Source organism: Lolium rigidum, chromosome 6 (assembly GCF_022539505.1).
Source record: "Lolium rigidum isolate FL_2022 chromosome 6, APGP_CSIRO_Lrig_0.1, whole genome shotgun sequence".
NCBI classification, from domain to species: Eukaryota; Viridiplantae; Streptophyta; class Magnoliopsida; order Poales; family Poaceae; genus Lolium; species Lolium rigidum.
This window is the reverse complement of record NC_061513.1, coordinates 307,034,678-307,062,654: the sequence shown is the minus strand read 5'-3', so window position 1 is coordinate 307,062,654 and position 27,977 is coordinate 307,034,678. Positions and strand designations below refer to the sequence as shown.

General features: G+C 46.7%; 2 protein-coding genes across 2 annotated transcripts; both read right to left on the bottom strand.

Moving 5' to 3' along the window:
• Nucleotides 1–96: 96 nt before the first annotated feature.
• On the bottom strand, nucleotides 97–27,010 carry LOC124661953 (dephospho-CoA kinase-like). The gene is made up of 4 exons (XM_047199842.1): nucleotides 26,925–27,010; nucleotides 4,507–4,614; nucleotides 1,193–1,338; nucleotides 97–771 (listed from the first exon to the last, which is right to left on the bottom strand). The coding sequence occupies exons 2-4, from the start codon at nucleotides 4,612–4,614 to the stop codon at nucleotides 333–335; spliced, it is 693 nt and encodes a 230-aa protein (XP_047055798.1). The 5' UTR covers nucleotides 26,925–27,010; the 3' UTR covers nucleotides 97–332.
• Nucleotides 24,245–27,036, bottom strand: LOC124661952 (dephospho-CoA kinase). The gene is made up of 4 exons (XM_047199841.1): nucleotides 26,925–27,036; nucleotides 26,619–26,726; nucleotides 25,296–25,441; nucleotides 24,245–24,905 (listed from the first exon to the last, which is right to left on the bottom strand). The coding sequence occupies exons 2-4, from the start codon at nucleotides 26,724–26,726 to the stop codon at nucleotides 24,467–24,469; spliced, it is 693 nt and encodes a 230-aa protein (XP_047055797.1). The 5' UTR covers nucleotides 26,925–27,036; the 3' UTR covers nucleotides 24,245–24,466.
• Between the last annotated feature and the right edge of the window lie 941 nt (nucleotides 27,037–27,977).

The window sequence follows — 27,977 nt, the reverse complement described above, 5'->3', positions numbered from 1 at the left end:
ACTCACTTAGTATGATTTATTTATTTAATTATATGTCACACACAATTACTAACCCTAGCTTATATATTCTCTCTACGGGTCTACCGCAATCTCTCATATCAACCAGTTTCTAAACAATTAATGCTTCCGTTTCGAATACAGATGCAGAACACACAGACAACACAAGCAATCACTTACCAAATTTATTCCAGTGCTCAAAATTTTAGCAGTAGCTGCATGAATCCAAAATGTTGAACACAACTATAATCGTGCTGGTTTAATGTTCAATCTCTAGCCACATTTCGCAATTTTCAACCCATTAACCTAGTCAAATCCTAAGCATCTAACGAAGATCATAGCAGATTCTTCTGAGCAAGTAAAACCCCTGCTGTTGTGCATACAACGAGAGAGAGAAGGCCATCCCTTGACATCAACCGCTCCTTCCATGTCAATGGACCTGAAACTTGCTTCAGCACTTCCTGGAATTGTTGTTTCGTGTCATCCAGGGAGCCGGAATTGTTGATCACTATGTCGGCTTCGGACTTCTTCCAGTCCAGCGCAAGCTGCGCGTTGATCCGGTTCTGAGCTTGTTCTTCGCTGCACCCGTCTCTTGACATGAGCCTCTCCATCTGTGTTTTGGGATCCACCCATACAACAACGACAGGGTTCGTCCATCGGTCCATCTTTGTCTCAAACAAGAGTGGGATGTCGACGACGATAACAGTGCATCCGTTTGCCCACAGTTTTAGTATCTCCCAAAATATACCAAATGAAATATTTGGTGCCAAAAGACTGAAAATAGCCACAATTAAGAAACCAAAATGTAGTCAGGATACAAGCATAATTTTGACAAACAAGTATCCTTGATATCTCAAGGAAAAATTATAAGAATGCAACAGAATGTAAATCGGTATCATATTATATAATCTTACTGCAGTGTTATAAATAAAATAAAATAATTAGTATTGTTAATGGTAAACTTCATCAAAGTTCATCATCAGTATATGAAACATAACTTAAAAAACTATGAGCACAGTTAATGTGAACTGAATGGGCAGCAAACTTATGACATTTTTTTTCTAGAAATCAGAACAAGATGAGATATGCGAGAATAAATAGGTGTTTTCAAAAGTAGTAATCATGTAGTGGTTGTCACTCAAATAAATAGAATTTAAAAAAAAATATGAAATATGTATGTTAACAGAAACTATACCTGTTTAGAAGTTTTCGTTTCACTGGGTCAGAGAAAACAATCTGACCTAAGCGAGCTCTGTCAATTTCTCCATTTTCCAACAAAATGTCATTCCCAAAAGATTTCACAACCTTCTTCCAGCCTCCAGTACCTTTCTGCACAACATTCTGTAAATACATGTATCCATAATCAGCATAAATGTCATACCAAAATCAAGTCACTCATCACAGCGTCTAGGGAGATCTCATAACACATAATAAGTCTATACAGTGATAAGCCTGCGTTGCAGTCTGTAGTCAAGAAACTAATTCTTAAATCATGAAAAGTGCTGTATATGCTCAGCTGGTGAAAGCACCAACTCTAACATAATTAAACTCACATCTTACTAGCCTTACCAGGAATTATGGTAATGTGGTGCTGTTGATTTTTTTTGTCATCCCATAGACATTAATGATAAGTGATGACAATAATGCAAACATAATTACCTCAGAACATGTTCGCTCAATTGACGGTGGTTTCCGATGCAGGTAATACCTTAAAACACTGTCACGCATGACAAGCAATACATCAGACCTAAACCTTCCTATCTTAGGATTTGTTAGTTTCCTTAATTTGCAAATATTAGAGTTCATTTAGAATAATACAGCAGATCTAAACCTTCCTATCTTAAGATTTGATAAGTTTCTTAATTTGGAAGTATTAGAATACGTTTAGAATCAGGAGTCCTAGTTGAATCGGTTTCTATCTCTTATCAGCTGGCTGTTATATAAGCGAGGGAGTACTTGTGTAATGGTTATCAAAGAAATAAACAGAGAGAAAAGGGGAGGTTTCACCTCCAGTACGATCTATCCCTGGCTCCCAAGCCTAAACTCCCTCACCCCCGTCCTCCCACCTCGCACCTCTCGCGGCTATCCATGGCTTCCCCATCACCAACATCCATGGATTTCCTCGCTGAACTCAACTCCTTCTTTGAAATACAACGTAAACTAGAAAGCAACTGTAGCAGCTCCGGTATCTGTTAATTTTGCTCCTTCTAACATATCGAGTAAATAATGAATTTTGTTTCGTGCTTTTTCTTCCCATTCTATCTTCATGTATCGCCTTGCTTAAAGAGGTTTCGTAAAAACCGCCTGTGTCTTGTTTTGAGGAAGCAATGATCTCCAAGCTGCTTGATGAGAAGCTCGAGACCAAACTTGTTGCTGCAAGGAAGGAGATCATAGAGGGCCTGCAGAGTACCTTCCTCCACAAGATTGAGGCGGACATTGCAGATCTCAAGGAGCAGCAACAGCCAACCAGGTTGCCATTGCCGACCTCAAGGAGCAGGCCACAGCCAACCAGGTTGCCATTGCACGCCTGGAGAAAGGCAGCTCTAGTCAGACCTGCAACAAGGAGGATCCTGCTCAGGACTTGAAGAACCATCGCAGAAGTCTCTCCTATGATCCAGAGGGTATCAGCGAGTGGAAACCGAAATTTCATAAGCTGGAATTCCCCATTTTTGATGGATCAGCAGATGTGCTGCCATAGCTCACTCATGTTGAGCAATTCTTTGATGGGCAGGGCACACCGGAAAGTGGCAAGGTGTGGCTCGCATCCTATCATCTGGCTGGGCGAGCATCGCTATGGTTCCGCCGTTTCAAGCTTGCGCACGGCGCACCGCCCTGGGATGAGTTCAGTTCATTGCTGAACCGGTGTTTTGGGCCTAAAATCCAGAACACCCAGCTGGCGGCGATCAAGAACTTGCATCAAATCGGGTTTGTCGACGACTACGAGGAGAACTTCTTAACCCGCCGTCTACTCCAGAACTCACAGCTCCTCCCAAGTCCGAAGGAGACAGTGGCATTGCCAAATAGGTGGCCAATAATGCGGCTATCGCCAGTTGAGATGCCGAAGAGGAGACGCCTGATCTGCTGGAAACAAGCACCGCTTCCTGAGTCTTCTTGGGCAAACTAGTCCTCTTTCCAGCTAGTTGCTTGTCGAAGGGGGGAGTGATGTCACGCATGGCAAACAATACATCAGATCCAAACCTTCCGAACTTAGGATTTGTTAGTTTCCTTAATTTGCAAGTTTTAGAATAAATTTAGAATAATACAGCAGATCTAAACCTTCCTATCTTAGGATTTGATAGTTTGCTTAATTTGGAAGTATTAGAATACGTTTAGAATCAGGAGTCCTAGTTGACTCGGTTTCGATCTCTTGTCGGCTGGCTGTTATATAAGCCAGGGAGTACTCGTGTAATGGCTATCAAAGAAATAAACAGAGAGAAAAGGGGAGGTTTCACCTACAGTACGATCTACCCCTGGCTCCCAAGCCTAAACTCCCTCACCCCCCATCCTCCCACCTCCCACAACTATCTCCTCCGCAATCTGGGTTGTGGCAACACGTATTTTATAATGACAGCTTTCACATTCATATATCCCCATGAAGACCCGATGTCTGACATGATCAATATAACGCCATATTAGTCATGGTGCTAATGTTGTTTCATTTACTTTTGTTCCAGACGTATCACAGTTATGGTAAGACATTCATGATACCAGATTCCGAGTACGTATTAGACCGAATGGATTTGGAATTTAAGGCCTTAACTTGCTGCTCCGCCCGCTGTATTTCTGGACCACTGCAATGCATGGCCTGAATCCTGGCTTGTTATATTTTTCCCTCTTCTGATCCTACGCTAGCAAATCACGAGCTTGTTTTATCCATATACAGCGACAAAATGAGAAGACCTATTTTCTCGACATCTACTATTTTTTGGCTACAGCATGCACACCTTATTACATGTACTGAAGCCAGGATCAGATTCTGAATTCCTATCACATAATCCAACAGTGCATAACAAAGAACGCATCTCTTAACAGGCTGACATAACCTCCCAGCTCTGATTTTTGTTAGTGCGAGTCCCTGAGTATTACTAGGGATAAACAAAACTCCTACGTGAGACATAGTATCTGCCCTTTGCCTTCCATATAAGGATAAGATGAGTTGTTTGTTCTATGTTGTAAAACTCCGCTACAAAGTTAGATGAGTAGCACGTGTTTTCTTCAATCCATTATCAGGGCAAGGAGAAGATCTAATATCACCGCAATAAAATGTGTATTGATGTGGAATTATCTACTGAGCACAGTCCGTAAGTTGACTAGAATGAGGATGGGTTAACTCTTCTTTTCATCATGGTATATAAAAAGCTGTATTACAGGAATAAATAAACTTGCTACATCTATACTATTGTAAATACTACCATAGTTGCGACTGAATCAAGTAGAACATCAACATTGCTTGCAAAGGCACGACAGAGAATCAATCAAGATCACCGTGTATAGATCAATAGAGCTTACCCGAGCCACGATGTCCGCGTCGACGACAGGGACGCCGGCGGATTTGAAGAGGCTGGACACGGTGCTCTTCCCCGACGCGATCCCGCCCGTCAAGCCGACCAGCCTCATCTGAAATTTCGTTTGCGCGAGAAAGTTTAGGGGGAGGCCCTCGGAGATGAGCCCATCACATGTGTTGTGCCACGCTCGGATTGGTCGAGGGGTGAGAAATCACGAGCGTAAGGGGCAATCGAGGGGGGGAGGGTGGTGGGTGATACATACCTTGCGATCTGGAGGCCGGTGCCGTCAGTGGTGCCGCTGATGGCGTTCGACGGAAGCGGCGTCGCGCCCTGGTCCGCAAGACTCCGCGCCGCCGCTGCGCTGCAAGCCTCTTCGTCGCCGATTCGCTTCTACACCCACCTAGCCGCCGCTGTGCAAAAGCAAAAGAGTCGCGAGAGAGTCAAAAAGAGATAAGGGCCCGTCTACCCTTTTCGTCGTTAAGAAAAAAAAAACGACCCTACTCGCTCGGGTTCCTTCCCCTGGAACCGATCCACGCTGCCTCCTCTCCCTAGCATCGCCTCGGGTCGCTATACGGCTCCAGGTCCGAGCTCTGCACCGCCTGGTCGCCGGCTATTTCGGGGGCTGGGTCTGCAGGAGCTTCGATGGCGAAAGGGGAGATGGATCCGTGGGGGGAGGGAGGAGGGGGCTGCCGCTGTTAGAGCATGTCTAACAGATCCCGTATTTTTTCGTCCTGAAAAACGTAAATAGAGGTCCTGTATCTGGTTTTCACGGGCCGAAAACTCGGACGAGCTAGCAGAACCCGTATCCCTAAACTGTAAAAAGGCATATTCAATGTTGTTTCTTTTTTCCTCTTCTTCTTCCTCTCCTTCTTCCTCCTCCAGCCACTGCCCCAGGTCCTGCCCCGCCCTGGCTGGCCGCCGCCCCTGCCGCCGTCCCTGCGCGTCGCCACCAGTCGTGGGCCGGCCGCCCCCGCCCGCCACGGCCCTCGTCGCGCGATGGCGCCCCGCCCCCCTGCCCTGCCCCGGAGATCCTGCTTGCGCATAGCTAGAGATGACGTCTTCAAGACTGATTTGCATCCATGCGGTGCGCGTCGCCCGCATATGTGTGTCCCTTTGTTTACTTCATGAATCATTAGCCGGGCCCTCGGATTGGAATTAGCATGCATCATCTCTCTATGGGTCTGAACTTCGTGTTGCAATTTAATGGTGTTCTTGCTGTGGAGGAGCTAGTACGTAGATGTGCACACGCATTCGCTAGTTAGACGGATTCGCGCGCGGCCGGGGTTCGCATGCAGTAGCTTTGTTTCATCAAAATTTTCTTCTCGTTCGTGCGCAACTGCAGATCGACAGCGGCGTGCAGTTGCGATTTCCTGAAAGTTCAGCGCGCCACGAGTGAGGGATTGGCCCTGTATTCAGCCTCCCGCCCCGTACAAGTAGGGCTGGATTTCGAGCCGAGCCGAGCCAGCTCGGCTTGACTCGCTAAAGCTCGGTCAACATTCGAGTTAGCTCGACTCGACTCGTTTTACAATCGAATCCGGATTTGAAACTTAGCTCGACTCACAAAGCTCGCGAGTAACTCACGAGTAGCTCGTTTAAAACTGTCAAATAGAACGTGTAAAATGTACAATGCATTTTCCCCGAATACTTGGGCATAAATGATGAAAAACAAGCATTAGGACTATGGTACCACAAAAATATAAACCACAACGATAACTATAGATCAATATATTATCAGCATAAGATTTCTAAGTTGAGAAACCACAAATATACTTGCGCATTTTAGTGGGCTTGGGCCGAATTCATTTTTTCCGAGCTAAACGAGCTACTCGCGAGTTCAATGAACTCGGCTCGTTTAGCTTGAACTCGTTTAACGACAAAATATGAAACTCGGCTTGACTCGTTATACACCGAGTTTGAGCCGAGACGAGTCGAGTCACGAGTTACTCGTTTAGCTCGCGAGTTTCGAGTTTTAATTCCAGGCCTACGTACAAGTAAGGGGCCAAAAGCCACCCCTTAGCCAAAACTGTAAAAAATCGACGCGGGGTCCTGTTTTACGGGGTGTGCTAGACGGCCGGGTAGAGCCCTACCCCGTATATCAGCAGTTATTTTACGGGTTTGGGCCATTTAAGGGGTCTGTTAGACATGCTCTTAGTTGGTCACCGCAGAGGCAGCGAGCGTGGCTTGCGGAGTGCGGACTATGGCTATGCCAAGCCGTCCAGGAGAGGTGCTCCATCCGCTGAGGAAGAGATTGCAGGAGGTGCGCGCCATATTTGGGCGGTGGAGAGCATCTGAAGTCGCATCCCCTAAACCATCTCCAAACTATGTCGGATTGAACGTTTGGGGACGTGTTTTGTTTATGCCGCATTTGTGGGATGTCAAACAAAATTTCGAAAATTTAAAACTTGAGCGAGATTCTATTAATCCAAACTTGACACATATTACATAGATTCTAGATTCGAACGAGATTCCACTAAATTTAAACTAAAACTAATCTACAAGTATTTGGGGCTGCCGGAGACGTCGTAGTACTGGTGGAAGTTGTACATGTCGTCGGTGACGACCTCCTGTTTGACGCGCTCGTCGGGCTCGTCGACGGGCTCGTCCTTCACCATGCCGCTTGGTCCTGCCTCGCCGTCGTCGGTGAGATTCATCTTCCAGCTTCCGCTGCTTGGCAGGCGCATGTCCGGCGGGACGGGATATCCCGTGCGGTACAGCGCCCACGCCTCCTTCACGGTGAGGCTGCCGCGGCCGAAGCCGTTCGCCCCGGCGATCTTGCGGGAGGACGACGACATTGGTTGGAGCGGCGAGGAGAAGATCTGGGAGCGACGAGGAGAAGATCTGGGAGCGGCGAGAGATTGGGATGAACCGCAGGGCCTCTTAATGTACAGCGGCGGCAGGCGAAGCGGCAGCGGGTCGTTGAATGCAATAACGCCGGTGCAGACGACCACGCGGCCATGCACGACGAGACGCGTCCCTGCATCGTCTGGTAAAACTGGGACGCCATTAACGTCGCTTGACCAAAGATAGGCGACGAGGTTTTAGTCTTCCGAGCCACTGACGCATCGGTCTAGCCACACCCCGCCTCGCTTTTCGTTGTGTCCGGCGTGCCCGGAGCGTCCCATCTGGGGCGGGGACGGGCTCAGGGCGCCGGACACCATAACGGGCCGCGCCGGACAAAAAAACGGGTTTGGGGGATGCGGCTGGGAATGTTTTTTTTTGTCCGGCACGCCCCAAATCCCTCTGGAGGACGCGACTGGAGATGCTCTAAACGTTTCGCTGTGACCGTGTTGTATAACCCGGGTCTGCGCAGTGTTTTCCTCTACCGGAAGCACTAAACTGCAGTGCGGGCGCGGGTGTAAAAAATGTGTTGTATAACTATACCGCGCTCTCTCCACCGAACGCTCCGAACTAAAGCGCGCAGCGCTGGCGGAAACAACTATCACACACTACTATGCATTCAACAAGATCAAATAAGCTTCACAAATTCACGAATAAATGCAGGGACGGAGACAAGGGGGACGAGGGGGGCATAGCTCCCCTATGCTCATGATTTTCCTTTGAACACAAGCCATGACAGCTCCTTATTTGTGTGATTTTAGCTAGTTCTGTCCCCTCATACTAAGATTGCTCCCCTTATACTTCATTCCTAGCTCCGTCCCTGAATAAATGCACTATTTATTATTACAATACAAGAATACAACAAGTACACCAAATTATTCATAACAAATACAACAAGTACATCAAATTATTAACAACAAATACAACAAGTTTATGGATCAACAATAAAACATAGTTTTCAAACAATACAACAGATATGCAACAAGTTTAGAAGTAGGCACTATTGTCGTCCATGCCAATTCCATCATTTTTCCATGAGATCTTTTTGGAGCTCATCATGTGTTTTGTCGGAACGAGTGAAATTATACGAGGCAATAAATCGGGCAATTCTATGTGCGGACCTCCTCACTTGTACGGAAACCCCCATCAACTCGTAGTAGGTATGATCCACATTTTTTCCACGATCATCCTCTATAATCATGTTATGCATGATGACACAAACAGTTATGATATACCAAAGACACTCTTGGTCCCAAAATCTAGCCGACCCCTCACAATGGCAAATTGGGCTTGCAAACGATGGCGGAGATCAAAAACACATAAACAAAGAGTCGGCAGGCCGCAGCCGGCGAAGATCGGAGGGGGGAAACGCTGTTGGAATCACCTCTGGTGGACTCCAGCCCCTTCTGGTGTGGTCATCTTCATCAACATCATCATCTGCATCACCATTCTACCTCTATAATATCTTTGCAAACATGATGTACGATGCAATATATTGTTTTCCCATGATCTATTGTATCTCTATGTTGATGTTTGAGTAGTAAATTGTTCTTGGCAATTGTGATATAGTTTGTTGTTGGTTGCATACAAGTTTATGTTATCTTCATTGATGATCGCGTTGTACTAGCATATGAGTGCACACATATGTTGGAGGATGCACAAGGTTGTCACTGATGCATGTTGATATGATGAGGGATAGTCGGAATTTGACAGAAACCGAATCTCAATTTTTAGATTCATGTTGTATTAATTCATGGTTAATCAACGAGGGGTATAACTATGGGGGCATTTAAACTTACAGCGGTGGTTGGACTTTATGTCTTAATAATTCTCTTGTTTGCTATTAACTGACTTGGGATCAATCACTAGGGGTGAATTTGCTCATATATATGGCTTCACCTATCTATGACTCCTCTCTAGAAGAAATTATAAAAAGACTATACTAACATTCACTAATTATTACAACCACACAAATAAAGTAGCAACTTGCTAGAACACTTACTCCCTTGAGTTACTCCACTTTAATTCAATTCATCTCATTTTACTTTATTGCTCTTTACTTTTCTTGCATTAGTTTTACTTATTGCATTTTAATTTCAGCACATATGGTTTTATAGTAGAAACCTCTTCACACACACAAACACACCATATTTCCTCGCTTTGCATAGAAGGCTATATAAGTGGGTGTTATGTCTTTAGAGAATAGATAGTTTACCTTCAGCTCCTCGTGGACTCGACACTCAAATACTTATTGAATTGTACTGATCCCATGCACTTGGGGATTATCAGCTGCACACATCCGAGGCGAGGACAGGAACAAGAAGTTGGGGCCAAGGGGGATACATTGGTGGAGGAGAAGGGGAAACAGCGACCGGCGTTAGTGGCGGAGGCCAACGAGGGTGACGGCGCTAGCATCACTCTTCAAATCTAGCACGAGCAGAGAACTATACGTGCATGTTCCTATGTGATAGTGAGCAAAGGAACAAATCACGTGGAGCTTCCCAGTTTTGCGGTGGGCTCATGGTGGCTGGCTCGTGAGCCTTACGAGCTGAGCCTCGAGCCCACTTTTCAGCCTCTTATTTGCAGCAAGTCAAGCCATGTCTCGGCTCGAAGTCCATAGCCTCAAGCTAGCTCGGCTTAGCTCGATTTCACCCCATTTCAAAGTACCGAAAGCTTCATTTATTTTTGCTAGTGGAATTAAAACTTACATATAGGGATTCAACGGAATATACAATTATAACAAAGCCCTATTATTTTGCACAGAAGATCTTACAATAAAAATTAGAAAAGCATTCAATGCCTGCTCCTTCTCCACCGTGAATCACCAACTCAACGCACTCACCATTGATGTTGCCGGAGACGAAACAACTTGGAACGGGGAGGCAGGAGCCCACTGCATTGTAGGCACAGGGCCTTTGATATTGTTTTACAACCTAGAGGTTGCGGATGGCCATCTGATGCCGGTAGGACGAAGAAACCGATACCGAAGGTAGGAGTGGACACCATTCAACTTTGAAGGACGACGATGACATGGGCATACCCTTCGCGTACCCATTATTAGTATACCTGGCTCGGCCCAATATGGAGAAGGCCAAATATGGAGAAGGCCCAACAAGACAACCCGAAGAAGTAGTCGACTAGGACTCTTGTAAAACCCTAGGCTGGTTGCATATATAAAGCTAGCCAGGGCACCCGAAATAAGGAGGCCAACAGGTAGACAGAATATAGACAACATAGCTCCACCTATGGCGACACGATGTAAACATATTATGCTCATATACTGGATTGCTAGCAGCACGTAGGGATCCTCCACCGAGGGGACCCGAAGCTGGGTACGTCGTGTGCCTAATCTCACTCCCGGAATCTCCATCGTCGCTCTCTCCCGAAACCCAAGTCTACAATACGGCATTGCCGAGGTGATCCCTCGTCAATTGACGCCGTCTGTGGAAATCACGACGACTGGATTTTGTCATCCGGGCGAAATCATTCTTCATCAACATTCTTCATCAACGGCGCGCACATCGCGTCCGGCTTTATCTTCTACTGCTGTCAATTCAAATTCAACGATCCAGCTACACGGCCAGGAAATTTCGCGAGATCCCGATCTACAGGGCAAAATCATCGGCATGTGTGCGATCCACCGTATTGCAGCGCCAGGATCCAAGCTAGATTGGATTTTCACGGCACGCACGCACGAGGAAGCAACAAGAAGTCTTGTCCAAACACGGCAGATGCAAACAAAGATGAACACACTTGGTCAAACTTTGCCCTCTGTGGCGATTGTGGCGATTTGCCAGCGATTGGCGTGATGCCATTCTAATCTCTCTTGGTTCCTTCTCAAACTGTCTTGAATCCATCTAATCTCCACTTGTTTCTGGTTCTTACCTTCCTGATCCGATTCTCCCTTTCGCCAAGACCACTCTCATGTTCAAGGAAAGCTAATCTCATGCCCACAGATCTGAATCCCTAGTTCTTTCTCCTCCTTAATCACTCCATTTCTTTTCCTAGCGAGCCATAATCCTGATTTTCCCCTTCTGATCCCGCCCTAAATCTGATTCCCTACTGTATCTTCCCCTTGACTATATCTGTACAATCACGATCTATTCCCTGAACCTTATTCCTCCCTTTTTCCCTAATAAGCCACGATCCAAAAATCTTCAATTCTCCCCTTCTTCCTCCCGCTGAGTGAGTAAGATTTGTTCTGTTCTTCCAGTTCGGGATCAAGGGAGAGTCCTCATAGTGGAGCCTGAAAAAACAACGGGACACTGTGCTTCTCCTCCACCGACGAAGGCGGACGCTATCAAAAAAAAAAAAATCTTACTGTGTCTGCTGCTGTGGGAGCTCCTTCTATAGCTCCATCCCATCAAGGAAATTCGGGAGGAATCAACTCCCGGTACCTAGTACCAGTAGCAGTTTGAAGGCCATTTAGGAAGTGGCGTCAGGCCTTTATGCGCCATTGAAGCCATGAAGCTCATCGGCTGGAATTGTCAAGGTAAAGGAAAGGACCTAGTCAACTCTACCAAAATGATGTACCTTGACAGACTCATGAACTCAACAGGTGCACATCTAATTTTTGTTTCTGAAACCAGATCATCTAGGTGCACTTCTTCCCAGCTTAATACTCGTTTTAATATTGCTGATAGTTTTGTAGTTCCATCGATTGGTCTCTCTGGTGGTCTTTGGTTGCTGTGGACAGATGAAATGCAAGTCTATGTCAAGTTCTCTAACCGCTACATTATTTTAGCAATAGTTGAACATGTACCTACTAATATTAAGTTTTTGTTGGCTTGTGTTTATGGGGATCCCCATCATCGCCACACCAAGATAATTTGGGACCATATTTTTACCTTTGTGCATGATAATCTAGGAAAGCCATTAGTATGCTTAGGAGATCTAAATAATATCATGTGTGATTTGGATACCACTTCGGCTAATATAAATCACTATCGTATGCGTACTTTCAATGGCTATGTCAAACAATGTGGTCTCCTTGATCTCGGTTTCAGTGGTCCTGCTTATACTTGGACAAATAAACGTTTCTCTTCTACGCCGGTGTTTGAACGTCTTGATCGTTGTCTTGCGAATGCTGAATGGTGTGATTTATATCCAAATACAAATGTTTTTAATCTTCCTATCATGTTTGGTGATCATGCTCCTATTCTTGTGACAACCGAATCTAAATATCGCAGACCAAAGCTAAAATTTAAATTTGAGAACTGGTGGATTATGGAGGAGGACTTCCAGAATGTTGCTAAAACTGCTTGGGACTTGTCTATTAATAAACCCTTCCATTCTAGAACGACTAACCTTGCAGGTACTCTAAAAAAATGGTGCAAGAAGAAAAAACCGATTCAGCAGCAACTTGACACGCTTCAACAACAAATCAACACCATCCAGATGCAACCTATTCAGGACCAAGACCATTCCATTGAGGTAAAACTTATAGCTCAATATGAAGAAAACATGACTAAACTTACTGAGTTTTACAGGCAAAGAGCGAAAAAACATTGGGCGACTGAAGGAGACAGGAACACATCTTTCTTTCATAATGCGGTTCTCAAGCGAAAGCGACGCAATCGTATTGTCTCCATTAAAGATGCTCATGGAAATAATCTTTTTCACCCCGAAGACATTGCCCATGAATTTGTTGACTATTTCAAAAATATTTTCCACTCCTTGTCTTCTAACAATGACAGGCTATTCTTGAATACCTCTCATCCCCAAGATGCACATGATTTTACAAACTCAATTCCGTACAAGCAAGAAGTGTGGGAAATTCTCAAATCCATGAGAAAGAATGCTTCACCAGGACCTGATGGATTCAATGTTGGTTTTTACATTTCGGCTTGGAGTTGGATTGGAGAAGATGTTACTAAGCTGGTTAGAAATTTCTACATCACAGGTAATATCCCTCCTCGTCTTAATGAAACTCAGATTGCTCTTATACCAAAAAAGCTTGTTTGCCATGTTCCTTCGGACTTTAGACCAATCAGCCTTTGCAATGTTGTTTATAAAATAATTGCAAAATCTTTGGCGAATAGATTAAAACCACACTTACCAGATTACATCCATCCCTCGCAACAGGCTTTTATTGAAGGTAGGCGTATTAGCAATAATATTATTGTAGCTCAGGAAATCGCTCACTCCTTCTCTCTTAATTCTTGGGATGGCATTGACTTCATGCTTAAAATTGATTTAGCCAAAGCTTTTGATAGACTAGAATGGCATTTCATTGTGTCGGCTCTCGCACGCAAAGGGCTCCATGTCCATTTTATTAATTTAATCTATGCTTGCATATCTTCTCCAACTTTTTCAGTTATTATTAATGGCCAATCCTTTGCCCAATTCAAAAGTAGCAGAGGCATAAGGCAAGGATGCCCTTTGTCTCCTTCTCTTTTTGTTCTTGCAGTGAATGAGCTTTCACTCACACTACAGGACGAGTTGCAGGTAAATCATCTCTCCGGCATTTCTCTGGGACCGAATTGCCCCCCTATTCACTCTCTTATGTTTGCGGATGATCTGTTAGTCTGTGGAAAAGCTAATGTGCAGGAGGCTACTACTATATCCCATATTTTAGCACAATTCTGTCAACAATCAGGGCAACTTCCAAACTGGAACAAATCAGGTATAATGTTTAGTAAAAAGTTAACTTGCAGAGTTAGACAAAGCATTAAGCAAATATTTCCAGTCCCGGACATCGACAAAAACACTATTCATTTGGGGCACCCTCTCATGCTTCCAGCAAAAGACAGATCAGCAGCTTACAACTTTGTCTATGATAAATTCAGATCAAAACTGAGTGCTTACAAAGCCAATAGATTATCACATGCAGCAAGACTAACTCTCATAAAATCTGTCTTTTCCTCTATCCCTGTTTACTATATGTCTAATATTCTTTTTTCAAAGAAATTCCTAGCAAAAATCATAGCTATCATTAGGAATTTCTGGTGGACAGGTATTAAGGAGGAACAAACTACAAGAACCATGTGTCTTAGGGCCTGGGCAGACATTTGTGTAGAGAAGAAAATGGGAGGACTTGGTGTTAGAAATATGCAGGCCTTAAATCAAGGACTGATTCTTTCGGCGGCATGGAGATTAGCAAAAGAACCCCAAAGCCACCTAGCTCTCATCCTTAAGGCAAAGTATCACAATGGCACATCTATTTGGAGAGCAACATCAAATGTTGCAAAATCGGCGTTTTGGGCAGCAATTCTCAAGGTGAGACCTCTCTTAATTTCAGCCTCTTTTAATCAGATTGTGGATGGAAGTAGTTCTATTTGGAGTTCGCCTTGGTTCTCCATGTGGAAAAATATTTATGACAATCTTATAATCCAACAACCCCCCTTTGTTTATCCTGCCACGGTCAAGGATCTTTGGATCCCTAACCAGAAAATGTGGAATGCAGATTTAATAAAATCTCTGTTCACACCTGAAACTGCTGCTGCTATTATTGAGACACCCATTGTCAATATTGATGGGCAAGATACTCTTGTTTGGAAACTAACCCCTTCGGGCGTATGGTCCTCTAAAAGCGCTTACAAACACTGTTTTAACAATCTTTCTTTGCCTGCTAATCAAAGACCAAAAGTTGTGCCTCCACCTATTGTAAATCTTCTTAATCAGGTATGGCAAGCAAAGCAAATGGCTCCAAGGGTGCAGACTTTTGCTTGGCGGCTGCTGCGTCGAGCTCTTCCCACAGGTAAGAGAGCTAGCAAATTTTCAAAGCACATCAGACAAGAGTGCTGCAGATGTGGTGTTGTGGAGGACGAGATGCACATGTTTTTTCTTTGCACTTTTTCAAAAGCGGCCTGGTTTTCTAATCCTTGGTTTATCAGAACTGAGATACTAGCTCAAAATCATGGATCGGTCTCCCAGATGATCCAAGCTTTACTCTCCTCGGGTCATCCTCATATTAATATTCCTAATTTATACACATTCTTGTGGTGTCTTTGGAAGGCTAGGAATGATGCACTTTTTAATAGAAAATCTACTAATCCTCGCCAAGTTTATCCTGCTGCAAATGCAATCTTGCAGGGATCTAGACTTGAAAATAATATCTCCAAACAAGAGCATCAAAGGATCAACTTGCCAGAACAACGAATGGAACCACAGCAAGATCCTTATTCTCTTGCAGGTAACATTATCTGTTGCGATGCGGCATGGAAGAGTACAGACAATCAAGTTCCAACTCCGGCTGGAATAGGTATCGTCATTCAACTCGAAGGAAATCATCATTGCAAGCAAATACACATTGCAGCCTTGTCTCCACCAGCTCACTCTCCTCTTCAGGCAGAAGCTTTTGGATTGTTGTTAGCATTAAAGGTTGCAGACTTGCTCAACATACATGATCCCCAAGTCTTCACAGATTGCTCCACCCTGGCATCAGCAGCAAAAGCCACCTCGATTCTCCGTGCTCCAGGTCATTGGGTCATCAGACCAACCTTGGCTGAAATCCAAACAACGAGCGTCTTTCACTCAAGCAGAATAGCTCATATTAACAGATGCTATAATGTCAAGGCTCATCATCAAGCTAGACTAGGTCTCAGACTGAGTTCTTCTTCTCTAGCATTTAGATGTCTCTCATCTAGCGCAGGACAATGCTTATTCAGAGATGTATTCTCCATGTATAGTGTGAATCCTTTCACACTTCTTTCTGTAAAATGTTGCTGATATGAATAAAAAGTTTTAATGTTCAAAAAAAAAAAAAAAAAAAAAACACGGCAGATGCTTGAGCAGGCAATAAAGCAAAGGCAGTTTCGACGGGATCCGTGGAGATGTCCGGGTTGGCTTCCACTTTTCTATCTCTGGTCATAGTTGGTTTGAATCAGCGTCGCAGCACTTTTCTATCACGGTTATTTCCAATCTGGGCCAGTCTCCACTTTTCTATCATGTCTCATGGCCACAATATACAAGACTGGATGAGCGCACCAATTTCTATGAAGCAGCATCACAAATATACATGGACAGAGATCCGGTGCCTCGCCTTAAGAGCATCCCCACTCGTTGGCGCTCCCCACGCCCAAATCCGGTGAAATTTTCGTCCGGATTGGAGGAAGATTTGGCGTGGGGAGTAGTAGTTTCCCAGCCGCGTGCCCAGGCGAAGTCGACGATGCGAATTTAAAAAACGGAAACTTGACAAACTACGGCTAAAAACGGGTGAATATAGACTAAATTTAATGATATTTATTACATTACGGGTGGAGTTCATACATAGAGGCCGAATTCAACTATATTTCGAATTCGGCTAGGGGAATTCAAACGCTAATTTTAAAACACGGCGCTCTACATGCCGAAATGGCGGTAGAACACCGTGTAGTCGCCGCCGTCGTCGTCGGAGCCGTCGTCGTTGGCCTTCGGCTGCGCGGCCTGGCTGCTGCTGCCCTGGCCGGCGTCTCCCCACCCCGGGGATGGCTTGTACCCGTCGTCGTCGGAGGACTCGAGGTCGACGACGGGGACGAGCGACGCCGGATGGAGGTGTCGCAGGACGGCGGTACCGCGCGACATCGTCGTTGGCGGTTGGAGCGGCGCGGGCGGCGAGTTGGCGTGCGGCGGCCGAGTCCAGGCAGCCGCCGCCGCCGCTCCGCCTCCTCGCGCTCCCGGTCCGCGCCGGCCCGGTCCGGTGCGGCGTCGTCCGCGCGCTTCTCCTCCTCCATGTCGTGCAGCGACCCGGCGATCGCCTCCGCCATCGCGGCGTCCTCCGCGCGCTTCGCCTCCTCCTCGGCGAGCTGGCTTGCGGCGGCCTCTTTCTTCGTCTTCTTCCGGCCGCTCGCGGCGCGGAAGGCTGTTCTCGGATGACGAGGGCGCCGCTACTGCGCCCTCTGGTCGCCGGCGGAGACGCCGGCTCCTTCTTGACGCGCACCGGCGTCGAAGGCGACGTCGCCTCCTCCCTCTTCACCGGCGCCAAGGATGACCTTGACGCCGATCCGGAAGACGACGAGGCTGGCAGCCATGCGCCGTGGCTGCCAGACGCTTCCCCGACGGCGGCTCGCCGATGCCCTCGATGCCGATGGAGGGGGCATCGTGAGCACCGGGAAGTTGCCGCCCTCGATGTGCGCGAGGACGTTCGCCAACGTCCTTTCCGGCGCGCTCCACCACCGTCGGCGGCCCGCGGCGTTGTTGCGCGCAGGCGGAGGCGGCGGGCCGTCGTAGGCCGCCAGCTCCCGCTCCCACCGCCGGAGGAAGTAGGAGTTCCACCGCGTGTAGTTCTCGGGGTGGTGGCGCGGGTCGGCGCGCTCCTCGTCGGTCATCGTCATCCTCGCCTCCTCGATGGCGACGTCGAGGGCATGGCCCGCGGCGGCGGCGGGATTGGAACGCCGCCGGCACTTAGCCGCCGGCCGCCTCCGGGAGGCCTCGTGTCCGGCGGGCAGGGGTACCCCGCTCGGTGGAGGAGGTGCCCCTCCCACGCGTGGAGCGACCGGCGGGGAAGCCGTTGTTGGCTGCGCCGTCGTCGTCGTAGAACGCCATCTTGAGAGTAGAGGGAGAGTGGAGGGAGAGTGGAGCACGGGGGTGCGCCTCGCGGCGAGCGGACCGGCGTATATAGGCGTGGCCGGCGCGGGGATTAAATGCCGCGTGGATTGCGACGCGTCCGCGGCGAGCTGGACCGGCGGCAGCCTTTAGTGCGCGCGGAAGACGATGCGTGCGCGGAAGACGACGACATTAACTCGCCGCGTGGCCGGCGAATGCAGACCGGCGGCAGGCTTTACAGCGCGCGGAAGACGATGCGATGAGGACGACGATCGGTTTCTCTCGCCGACAAGTTGGGGCCACCAGACGCGCGGGAAGTTTCCTCGCCGTTTCGCGCGCTTTCGTTTCGTCCGGAGTCCCCGAGCGCTCCCCGGGGGGCCGGGGATGGCGTGGGATCGCCGGATGAATTTATGCCCAAATCCGGACGAAAACGAGGAACCGGGGGCGCGACTGGGCCGAATTACGCCGTCCAGATGGAAAAAACGCTCGCCGGGGACCTGTTCGGGGGGACGAGTGGAGATGCTCTAAGCAAGGCACGCAGCGCCTTGAGGCCTCGCATCCACCATCCATTTGCATCCAACGGACAACGGTGCAAAATGCGGATCAGTCCCGAGTCAACGCATCCATCCTCACATGCGCGCAAGGCAGATGAGCAACGCGGGCAGCTTTCCCCAGCCAAAGGTCTGCCGCCTCCCGCCGGCGACGTCCACCTCCGCCCTGCTTGCTGCTCCTCCGCACACCTCCGTCTGCTCGCTCGGCCTCTGCAGCTGCCCCTCAGTCTCCGTCCGAGACGGCTCGCGTCCGCCCCTCCGACGGCCGCCGACGGCTCGCTCCGCCCCTCCGATGGCCGCCGGCGAGCGCATCCGGCGCCCAGTTCTGCTCCCTCAACGACCTTGCAGACCCTTCAAAACATCGGCCGTCCTTGTTGTTGTTTTTCTGAACTGGAACTAGCCAGATGTTCTGCCGTTTGCGTGTTAAACTGTTAATAACTAAACATAATTCAGTTTCTTTGTTCTGCGGATGTTCGTTTGGAAAAAGACGTGTTGTGCGATCGATCTTGATTCTTGAGCTAGTGGCTACCAGTGGCAAGGAATGGGGGCATCAGAAAGCAGTCCAAGGCTCCATTGGAGGTGGAAGAAGCGAGCGGCCGGACCGGCGTGGGTCACCTACAGATCTCCGTCGTTGCCGGAGGTGGGTGCAGCGGCGGCGGTCGCAGGTGGGCGGAGGGAGACGGCGGGTAACCTCCAGAGCTCCTTCATTGCCGGAGGTGAGCGCAGCGGCGGCGGCCGGACCAGCAAGCTCCGCCCCAAGAGCTGCCCGACCTCCTATCTGAAAGTTGTCCTCGTTTGGCTTGAGCGCGTGTGAGGACGGAGGTGATGACTCAGCACGGACCCACGCCTTGCGCTCCTGTCCGTTGGATGTAGATGAAGGGTGGATATGAGGCCTCAAGGCGCTGTGTACCTTGCTTAAGGCGAGGCACCGGATCTCAGTCCAATATACATCAATCGTCACTGGCAGCTAATCCATCTAAAAGGATATCGTTTGTTCAAAGTTTTCAAAAGCTACGCTTTGTTACTGCTATACTATTACGTCACGTGAAGACTCGGCATTGCGGACTCAACACACTCGGGTATTCGCCTGTCACGGAGCTGCACATCGGCTGCGGCCTCTTCATTGATTGCTACTTCCTTACATGGATCAAGCCATCAAGTTCATCGGCGATAAACATCCAATACAACAATAATCAGGTGCTACATTCCCAATTTATTTTATTTCGCCAAAAATTTTTTTCCAGCTCGTACTATTATTTGCGCGTAGGCTTTTTGCGCCGTAATATAACTGCAGATCAGAAACAAACTTCGACTACTTTGCTGTGTTGACCTCGTTCGCCATCACGCGTCCGCTGTCGCGCACCCGACATCGTGCCCTTGTCACGCTCGGGGACTCGCCCGCCGTTAACCCAACAACGCGCACTCGCCTCGCCCGGGGTTTCGCCGCCGCAAACTCGATGATTCTCTCCTCCATGCCGACTACTTCCATCGTGTCAAATATTTTCGGTTAAACGCCGCACGGCTCCGCTGCATCAAGCACATCCGCTTCGTCGACTCCATCTTCCGGACGGCCTACTTCCACCTCGACTTCACCGCATCCAACAATAAAGCTAAGTGTTCCTATCCCAAGAGTCAATTATTATTTATTTTCGCCACACCCGAATACTTGGGGGCTGTGCGCTATTACATTATTACAGCAAATTCACCCAAACACTGGGGGCTGCGCCATTACTTCATTACCACAAATATACTCGGTTATTTGGTGAATTTCTCTTCTTCGGCTCTGGATATATCTTCTCCGGCTCAGTGAAATTATTTTCTTCGGCTCAGTGGAATTATTTTCTTTGACTTAGTGGCTTTATGTTCTTCGGCTCAGTAGATTTATTTTCTTCGGGTTACTGGATTGGTTTTCTTTGGGTTATTATTGGTTCACTTATACAATATTACCTGATGCGTTTTCGGGTCAATGGATTTATCTTCTATGATTACTACTGTATTGTTCGGGTCAATTGATATCAGCGGATTCATCTTCTATGGTTACTACTGGATTCTTCGGGTCAATGGATTCATCCTCTATGATATCAGCGGATTCATCTTCTATGGTTACTACTGTATTATTCGGGTCAATGGATTTATCTCTATGATATCAGCGGATTCATCTTCTATGGTTACTACTGTATTCTTCGGGTCAATTGATTCATCCTCTATGATATCAGCAGATTCATCTTCAGTATATGATTCATATTTGATGGTGTAATCTTTAATATGAAGTGATTTCAAGTACTTCATCTCGGATTCATCTTCAGTATTTCATCCTTAATGGCCTTCTTTCGGCGACACGGATAATACTCTGGGGCTCGACAACAACTTCGCCCCGAGTAACAACTGTGACACGGCGTCTAAGCAACAATCATGACATCACCCCAGCAGTGCTCGGGGGCTCGGCTATCTCTTCATCAACAATTTGGTGGTATCCACTTTCGTTAATTCGGTGGTTTCTACTTCGGCTCGACTTTTTCGTTGCACTCGAAGACCTCATCGTGCATCGACTCCGTCGTGCCCAATAAGCTAAGTGTTCCTTTATTTCACATAAAGTTGATTATCATTTAATTTTGCCGCACCCGACGCTCGGGGGCTGCGCGGCGTATATTCACTTTACATATCATCGAATCCGAGCATCTGACACCGCATGCGAAAAAGAGAGTCAAGGAAAAGATAGAAAAAGTTTGTTTATTTGTGCAGGAGATAGCAAATTTCAAAGTATATAAGAGAGAACCCGACGAAATTGTCTACAGGGAGAACTCGACGAAATTGTCTTCAAGAAAGAGCAGGACCCGACAAAATTTTCCTGAAGGAGGAACCCGAAGAATTGTCCTCAAGGAGGACCCGAAGAATTGTCCTCAAGGAGGAACTCGACGAAATTATCATCAAGGAGGAACCAAAAAAAAAAGAAGAAGAGGATAGACAAATCTTCGGGTCCATTGACTCGTCATTCGTTCTGAGCAAGAGCATTGGCGATGTGCCTGACGACACTATAGAAGAACCCAATATATTCGGCTGTCTCATCACGCCCGAGAAAAATATAGAAGAACCCGCAAAATGGGTCATTGCATCAGCCGAACAAGGCACTCGACAATATATTCTCAGAGCGCTAAAAGTCGCGAATAATCTCTGAATGCCGCAAAACTCTGCGAAGGTAAGATCCCGGATCCGTTCTGAGCGGCGTGGCACCGTCTCTAACGTCGGTTTGCTACTTTTTTCCGTATCAACAGATACGAAGAAAAATCCTAACGGACGCGTTAGGTACCCGATAAAACATGACTGGGACTCGACAGAATGGTAAGACCTTAAGCGGCACTCGTCGAGTTAACACCAGTATCTCGGGATCACGTCCGGGGACGTGATCTTGAAGTAGGTTTTTGCGGATTGCCACTAGAGCAGTTAACTAGTACCTGATCCGTCAGATGAACTAGCCCCAATTACCATTATCCCTGTACAATATAGATATGGATGTCAAATAAAAATAGCAACGGCCTGAAGTCGATAAAAAGAGGGGCTGCGCCAAGTTGTTTATCGAGTAGTACAACTTAAGCCTATGCCTAGGTGCAAGCACCTGCTCATAGGCTCGGGGGCTACTCTTATCGAGAGTATTGTTCACCCTCCCGATAAGATACAAGAAAGAGGAAAAATTGTGGAGTCAATTACAAGCAAGTTGAGCCTACACCCAAGTGCAAACACTTGGCCGTAGCCTCGGGGGCTACTCCCATCGGGAGCGCTGATCGCGCACCCGATAGAAAATAGCTTCGACAGCATCTACGACAATCAAGGTTTGTAGACTCAACTCGATTCTACGACTCGAGTGGAGCCTACTCCCATCGGGAGTGCTGGATTTCATTAAGTCCTCTAACAGGAGTCGATAAAAAGAGGGGCTGCGCCCAGAAGTACAGTCAAATTCTTCATCGAGTAGTACAACTTGAGTCTATGCCCAAGTGCAAGCGCTTGCCCATAAACTCTGGGGCTACTCCCATCGGGAGCACTGCCGTGCACCCGATAATTTCAAGAATCGTCGACATCATCTACGCTACACATGATCTACGACATGGACCTCGCCTTGTACTTCTTCGACTTCGGAGATGGTTATGCTTGGAGTTTCTACGCAAGTCTTCGACTTCCCTATAAACTCGGGGGCTACTGACATGGACATACCCTTCGCGTACCCATTATTAGTATACCTGACTCGGCCCAATATGGAGAAGACCAAATATGGAGAAGGCCCAACAATGCAACCCGAAGAAGTAGTCGACTAGGACTCTTGTAAAACCCTAGGCTGGTTGCATATATAAAGCTAGCCAGGGCACCCGAAATAAGGAGGCCAACAGGTAGACAGAATATAGACAACATAGCTCCACCTATGGCGACACGATGTAAACATATTATGCTCATATACTGGATTGCTAGCGACACGTAGGGATCCTCCACCGAGGGGACCCGAAGCTGGGTACGTCGTGTGCCTAATCTCGCTCCCGGAATCTCCATCGTCGCTCTCTCCCGAAACCCAAGTCTACAATACGTAGGCATTGCCGAGGCGATCCCTCGTCAGACGATGGTTTTGTCGTTGTGATGAAAATCCCAAGAGAAGCAGCACTACTCCCCGCTCCGACCAACAAAAGTGACAGGCACGCGAACTCCCTCCTTCGTCGCGAGCATGTCGAAGAACAAGGAATTTGGAACCCTTAATTTGGCCGCATAAACCACCAGAAACTTTGCCCAATCCTTGGAAAGTTTCACCTCGTCCCTTCTTCCGCCACCTCGGCGGCCAGAACGAACATGATCGGAGAAATCCAGGGCTCCACCTTTATTAAAAGAAGAGAAAGGGAAGAGCTTGGGAGCGACCGCTACCGAAGTTGCATGTCATCATTGGTCGAGCCGAAATGTCCTATTATAAGAGACACCACTAACCCATCTCCATCCTCCGCCTCGTTGCCAAAAGCTTGAGGGTGAGAAAATTGAGGAAGGATTGAGGCAGTTCTGATTCAGATGCCAAATTATTTGCATAGGTAAACTAAGAAAAAAGCAATCCTACAACTACATAAAAATAGGTTTGGGTACATACAAACCTTAAAAATTATGACTCACTTAATTTGGACCTAGGAAGTACATGATTTCGGACCGGGCCAGGCCAGGCCAAAAAATCCCGAAGCTGAAAGTCTAGGCCCAAGCCCTACCCGGCCCGACCGTTGGGCTGAGAATTTAGGCCTAAGCCTGGCCCAAATCCTGAAAACCTCAGTACATCACGTGCATTGGGTCACCGCATAGACTCATCATGAAGGGTTGTTTGCTCCGGGGAAAATCCTAGGTCTAGATTTCACTGAGTGGAAAATGGCGGGACCACCCCCATTGTAGAGCTTGTTGTAAGAGTGTGAAGAAAGTGTGTCTTCACAGCATGAGGCGGTCAAGTATTTCAGCTTAGTTCAGACCAGGAATAGTATGGCAGGGTAGAGGTGGCTTGACTCCAGGATATTTTCACACTATTAGCTAATACCTACCGTAGCAGTTTGTAGTAGTATAAATACTACACTATGTATCAGTTCAAGGCAATGCAATAAGATGCATTCAGTCTTCAACTCTCTTTCTCTCCCGTGAAGAACACCCAGCTCGTGTGCGGGTGTTTCCTGAGTCTCAGCAACAACAGCCTTGCAAATACATATTGCAAATACAGACATATACGTGATGGGAATACATATCCTGTCAGCCACGCGTTGCTATCTAATTGGATACGTTTTCATCCTTGCCCGCACCTGGGTTCCGTTCAGCATTTTCGTATGAATCAGTCTCTTTATTTCAACAAATTTCGAAGCAATCAAACGAGCAATTTCCACTTTTAAGGTATACGGGGCAATAATGTTATCCATTGCGAATCAAGGTTCAGATCAAAAGACAACACAAGCAAGCACTTGCACAACCTATTTCACTGCTCAAAATATCAGCACTTGTTGCATGACTCCGAAACATTGAACAGAATTATAACGGTTCTTGTCCAGTGCTATCCAGCTATACTTTGCAATTTTAAACCCATTAACCTGGTTCCGTCCTAAGCTAGTATAATGAAGATCATAGCAGATTCTTCTGAGCAAGTAAAACCCCAGCAGTTGTGCATAGGAGGATAGAGAGAAGGCCATCCCTCGACAACATGCGCTCCTTCCATGTCAAGGGACCAGAAACCTGCTTCAGCACTTCATGGAACTGTTCTTTCATGTCATCCATAGAACCGGAATTGTTGATGACTATGTCTGCTTCAGACTTCTTCCAGTCCAGTGCAAGCTGCGCGTTGATCCGGCTCTGAGCTTGTTCCTCGCTGCACCCGTCTCTTGACATGAGCCTCTCAATTTGTGTTTTGGGATCCACCCATACAACAATGACAGGGTGTGTCCATCGGTCCATCTTTGTCTCAAACAAGAGCGGGATGTCAACAACGATAGCTGTGCATCCGTTCACCCAGAGTTTTAGTACCTCCCAGAATATACCAAATGAAATATGTGGGGCAAGAAGACTGAAAGTAACCACAATTAAGAGACAAAAATGTAGTCAGTATCGAGCCATAATGTTGACAAACAAGAATCCTTAATATGTCATGGACAAATTATAAGCATAAACAGCTTGTAAACCGGTATCATATTATACAACCTTTACTGAAGTATTCTATTTTCTAAAATATAAAACTAATTAGTATTATTAATGGTAATTTTATTACAGTTCATCATCAGCATATGAAGCAAAACCTATGCAAATAGTTAATGTGAACTGAATATGCAAGACAAAAGTGTTTCTTGATGCAGTAATCATGTAGTAATCGCCAAAAAATAAACGGAATCAAAAATCTATCGACAAACCAGCAGAAGAAGAAATTAAGATGAAATATTTATGTCAACAGAAGTTGTACCGGTTCAGAAGTTTGCGTTTCACTGGGTCAGCGAAAACAATCTGACCTAAGCGAGCTCTGTCAATTTCTCCATTTTCCAACAAAATGTCATTCCCAAAAGCTTTTACAATCTTCTTCCAACCTCCAGTACCTTTCTGCACCACGTTCTGCAAATGCATGTATCCATAATCAGCATAAAGCTCATAACGAAGACAAGCAAGTCACTAGTCATTGCATCTGGCAAGATCTCATAACACATAATGAGTCTAAACAATGATAAGCCCTGCTTTGTGGTTCAAGCTCAAGAAACTAATTGCTAAATCATGAAGCACCAAATCCAACATGATTAATCTCACACCATCTTACCAGGAGATGTGCCAATTTGGTGCTGTTGATGTTTGGCATCCAAGATAAGTTGATGACAATAATGCATACATAATTACCTCAGATCATGTTCGCTCAATTGACATTGGTTTCCAATGCAGGTAATACCTTAAAACACCGTATTAATAACTCGTCAGTGTTTACATTCACACATCCCCATGAAGACCTGAAGTCTGACATGATCAATATAACACCATACCAGTCAGTGTGCTAATGTTGTTTCAGTTACTTTTATTCCAGATGTATTCCAGATATGGCAAGATATTTGTGATACCAGATTCCGAGTACCAATTAGACAGAATGGATTTGAGCAAGGGATTGGGAATTTAAGACCTTAACTTCCACTGCCCCACCCGCTGTATTTCTGGGCCTCTACTGCCTGAATGCTGGCTTGTTAGTTTGTTTTCCTTTCTTTTTCCCTCTTCTGATCCTATGCTCGCAGATTGCAAGCTTCTTTTAACCATATAGCAACACAATGAGAAGAATTATTTTCTAAGCAGCTAGTATTTTTGGCTAGAGCATGCACACCTTATATTTACTGAAGCCAAGATTAGATTCTGAATTCCTATCAAATAATCCTCACTGAATAACAAATAACACATTTCTTAAAAGGCCGACATAACCCCTAGCTCTATTTCTTGTTAGTGTGAATCCCTGAATATTAGTAAGGAGAAAACTACGATGTGAGACACAGTATTTGCCCTTTGCCCCCCACATAAAGATAAGCTGGGCAGTTAGCTCTATGTTATAAGACTCTGCTACAAAGTTAAATTGATACCAAGTGTTGCCTTCAATTTTCAGGGAGAGGAGAACAAGTACTATCAACGCAATAAAATGTACTGTATGTTGGTATTATCTACTGAGCACAGTGCGTAAGTTGATTAGAACGAGGATAGATTTCTGTTTACAAACTGTAGTACAAAGAATCTAGATCCCCGTATACAGATCAATACTGCTTACCCGAGCGACGATATCCGCGTCGACAACAGGGACGCCGGCGGATTTGAAGAGGCTGGACACGGTGCTCTTCCCCGACGCAATCCCGCCCGTCAAGCCGACCAGCCTCATCTGAAATTTCGTTTGCACGAGAAAATTTTAAAGCCCTCGGAAATCAGCCCCATGTGTTCTGCTTCTCTCACATTGGGGGTAAAAGAAAACTAAATCTGATAACAGGTCGAGCAGACGCGAAATCACAGAGAATTGAAAGGGGGATTGGCCGAAGGGAAGCCGCGGTGTTCGTCTCGAATTCTTCCGGGAGATAGATACCTTGCGATCTGGAGGCCGATGCCGTTAGTGGCGCCGCCGGTGGCTTTCAACGGAAGCGGCGTCGTCGCCTGGTCCGCAGTCCGCACGCTGCAAGACGACTCCTCCTCGCCTCACCGCCGCTGCGCCGCCAGCCTCTTCGTCGCCGATTCGCTTCTACAACCACCAGCCGCCGTCGTCAGGTGACGGCGTGCAACGAGCTAAATTCGCAAAACAGGAAGAAAAGAAAGCTTGCCTTTCCTTGTGGAAGCAAAGTAGGGCTGCCGGCTGATGATAGGAAGAAGACTCGGCAACACCGGCCAGGTGCGGACAGATGGGGGATGCTCGCCGGACGAGGTGGAGATGGGGGAGGACGGGAAGGGGGAGCGGGGGGAGCCGCGGCGGAGCGGCCAAGCGCGGCTGACAGGCGTGGAGAGGGGCGGCCGGCGGCACGACTAGGTCGGGGTCGAGCGGAAGGGAAAAAACGTCACAGCGTCCTGACTCGGGGGTAATTTATTATTTGCACTCGTTTACTTTGCCACTTTACATTTTTTCGAAACACAGTACAAATTTAGACGTTCATATATACATACATACAAACACTCTTATATAAACGCATGCGTACATACCCTATTTCCGATTTCGGGAGTGGTGTTTTGGAACATGGGTGCATATGCTCCCTATAATTTGAAATGCATATTACACATATTTTAAATTTCAAAAAAATTGAAACAAAAAATTGGTACGTACATCTTCACGTGCTACGCGCTCACAAAGTCGTTTCATAAAAAATCGACTTATCATGTGACGTATGTTAAAAAGATAAAATTCGGTGCTAAAAATAATGCTTTTCACATGATAAAGTTTCTCCTTTTTACATAGACCACAAAAAATATTGTATTTTCGTGAAACTTGACGAATGCACATACATAATGAAGATGTACATGTAGAATTTTTTGTCCAAATTTTTTGACATTTCGAAATATATTTTTTTGGTAGAGGGAGCATACGCACCCGGGAGCCGAATTGAATTTCCGATTTCTATGGGCACCTCTGAGAGACTGCCTCCAAGAATCT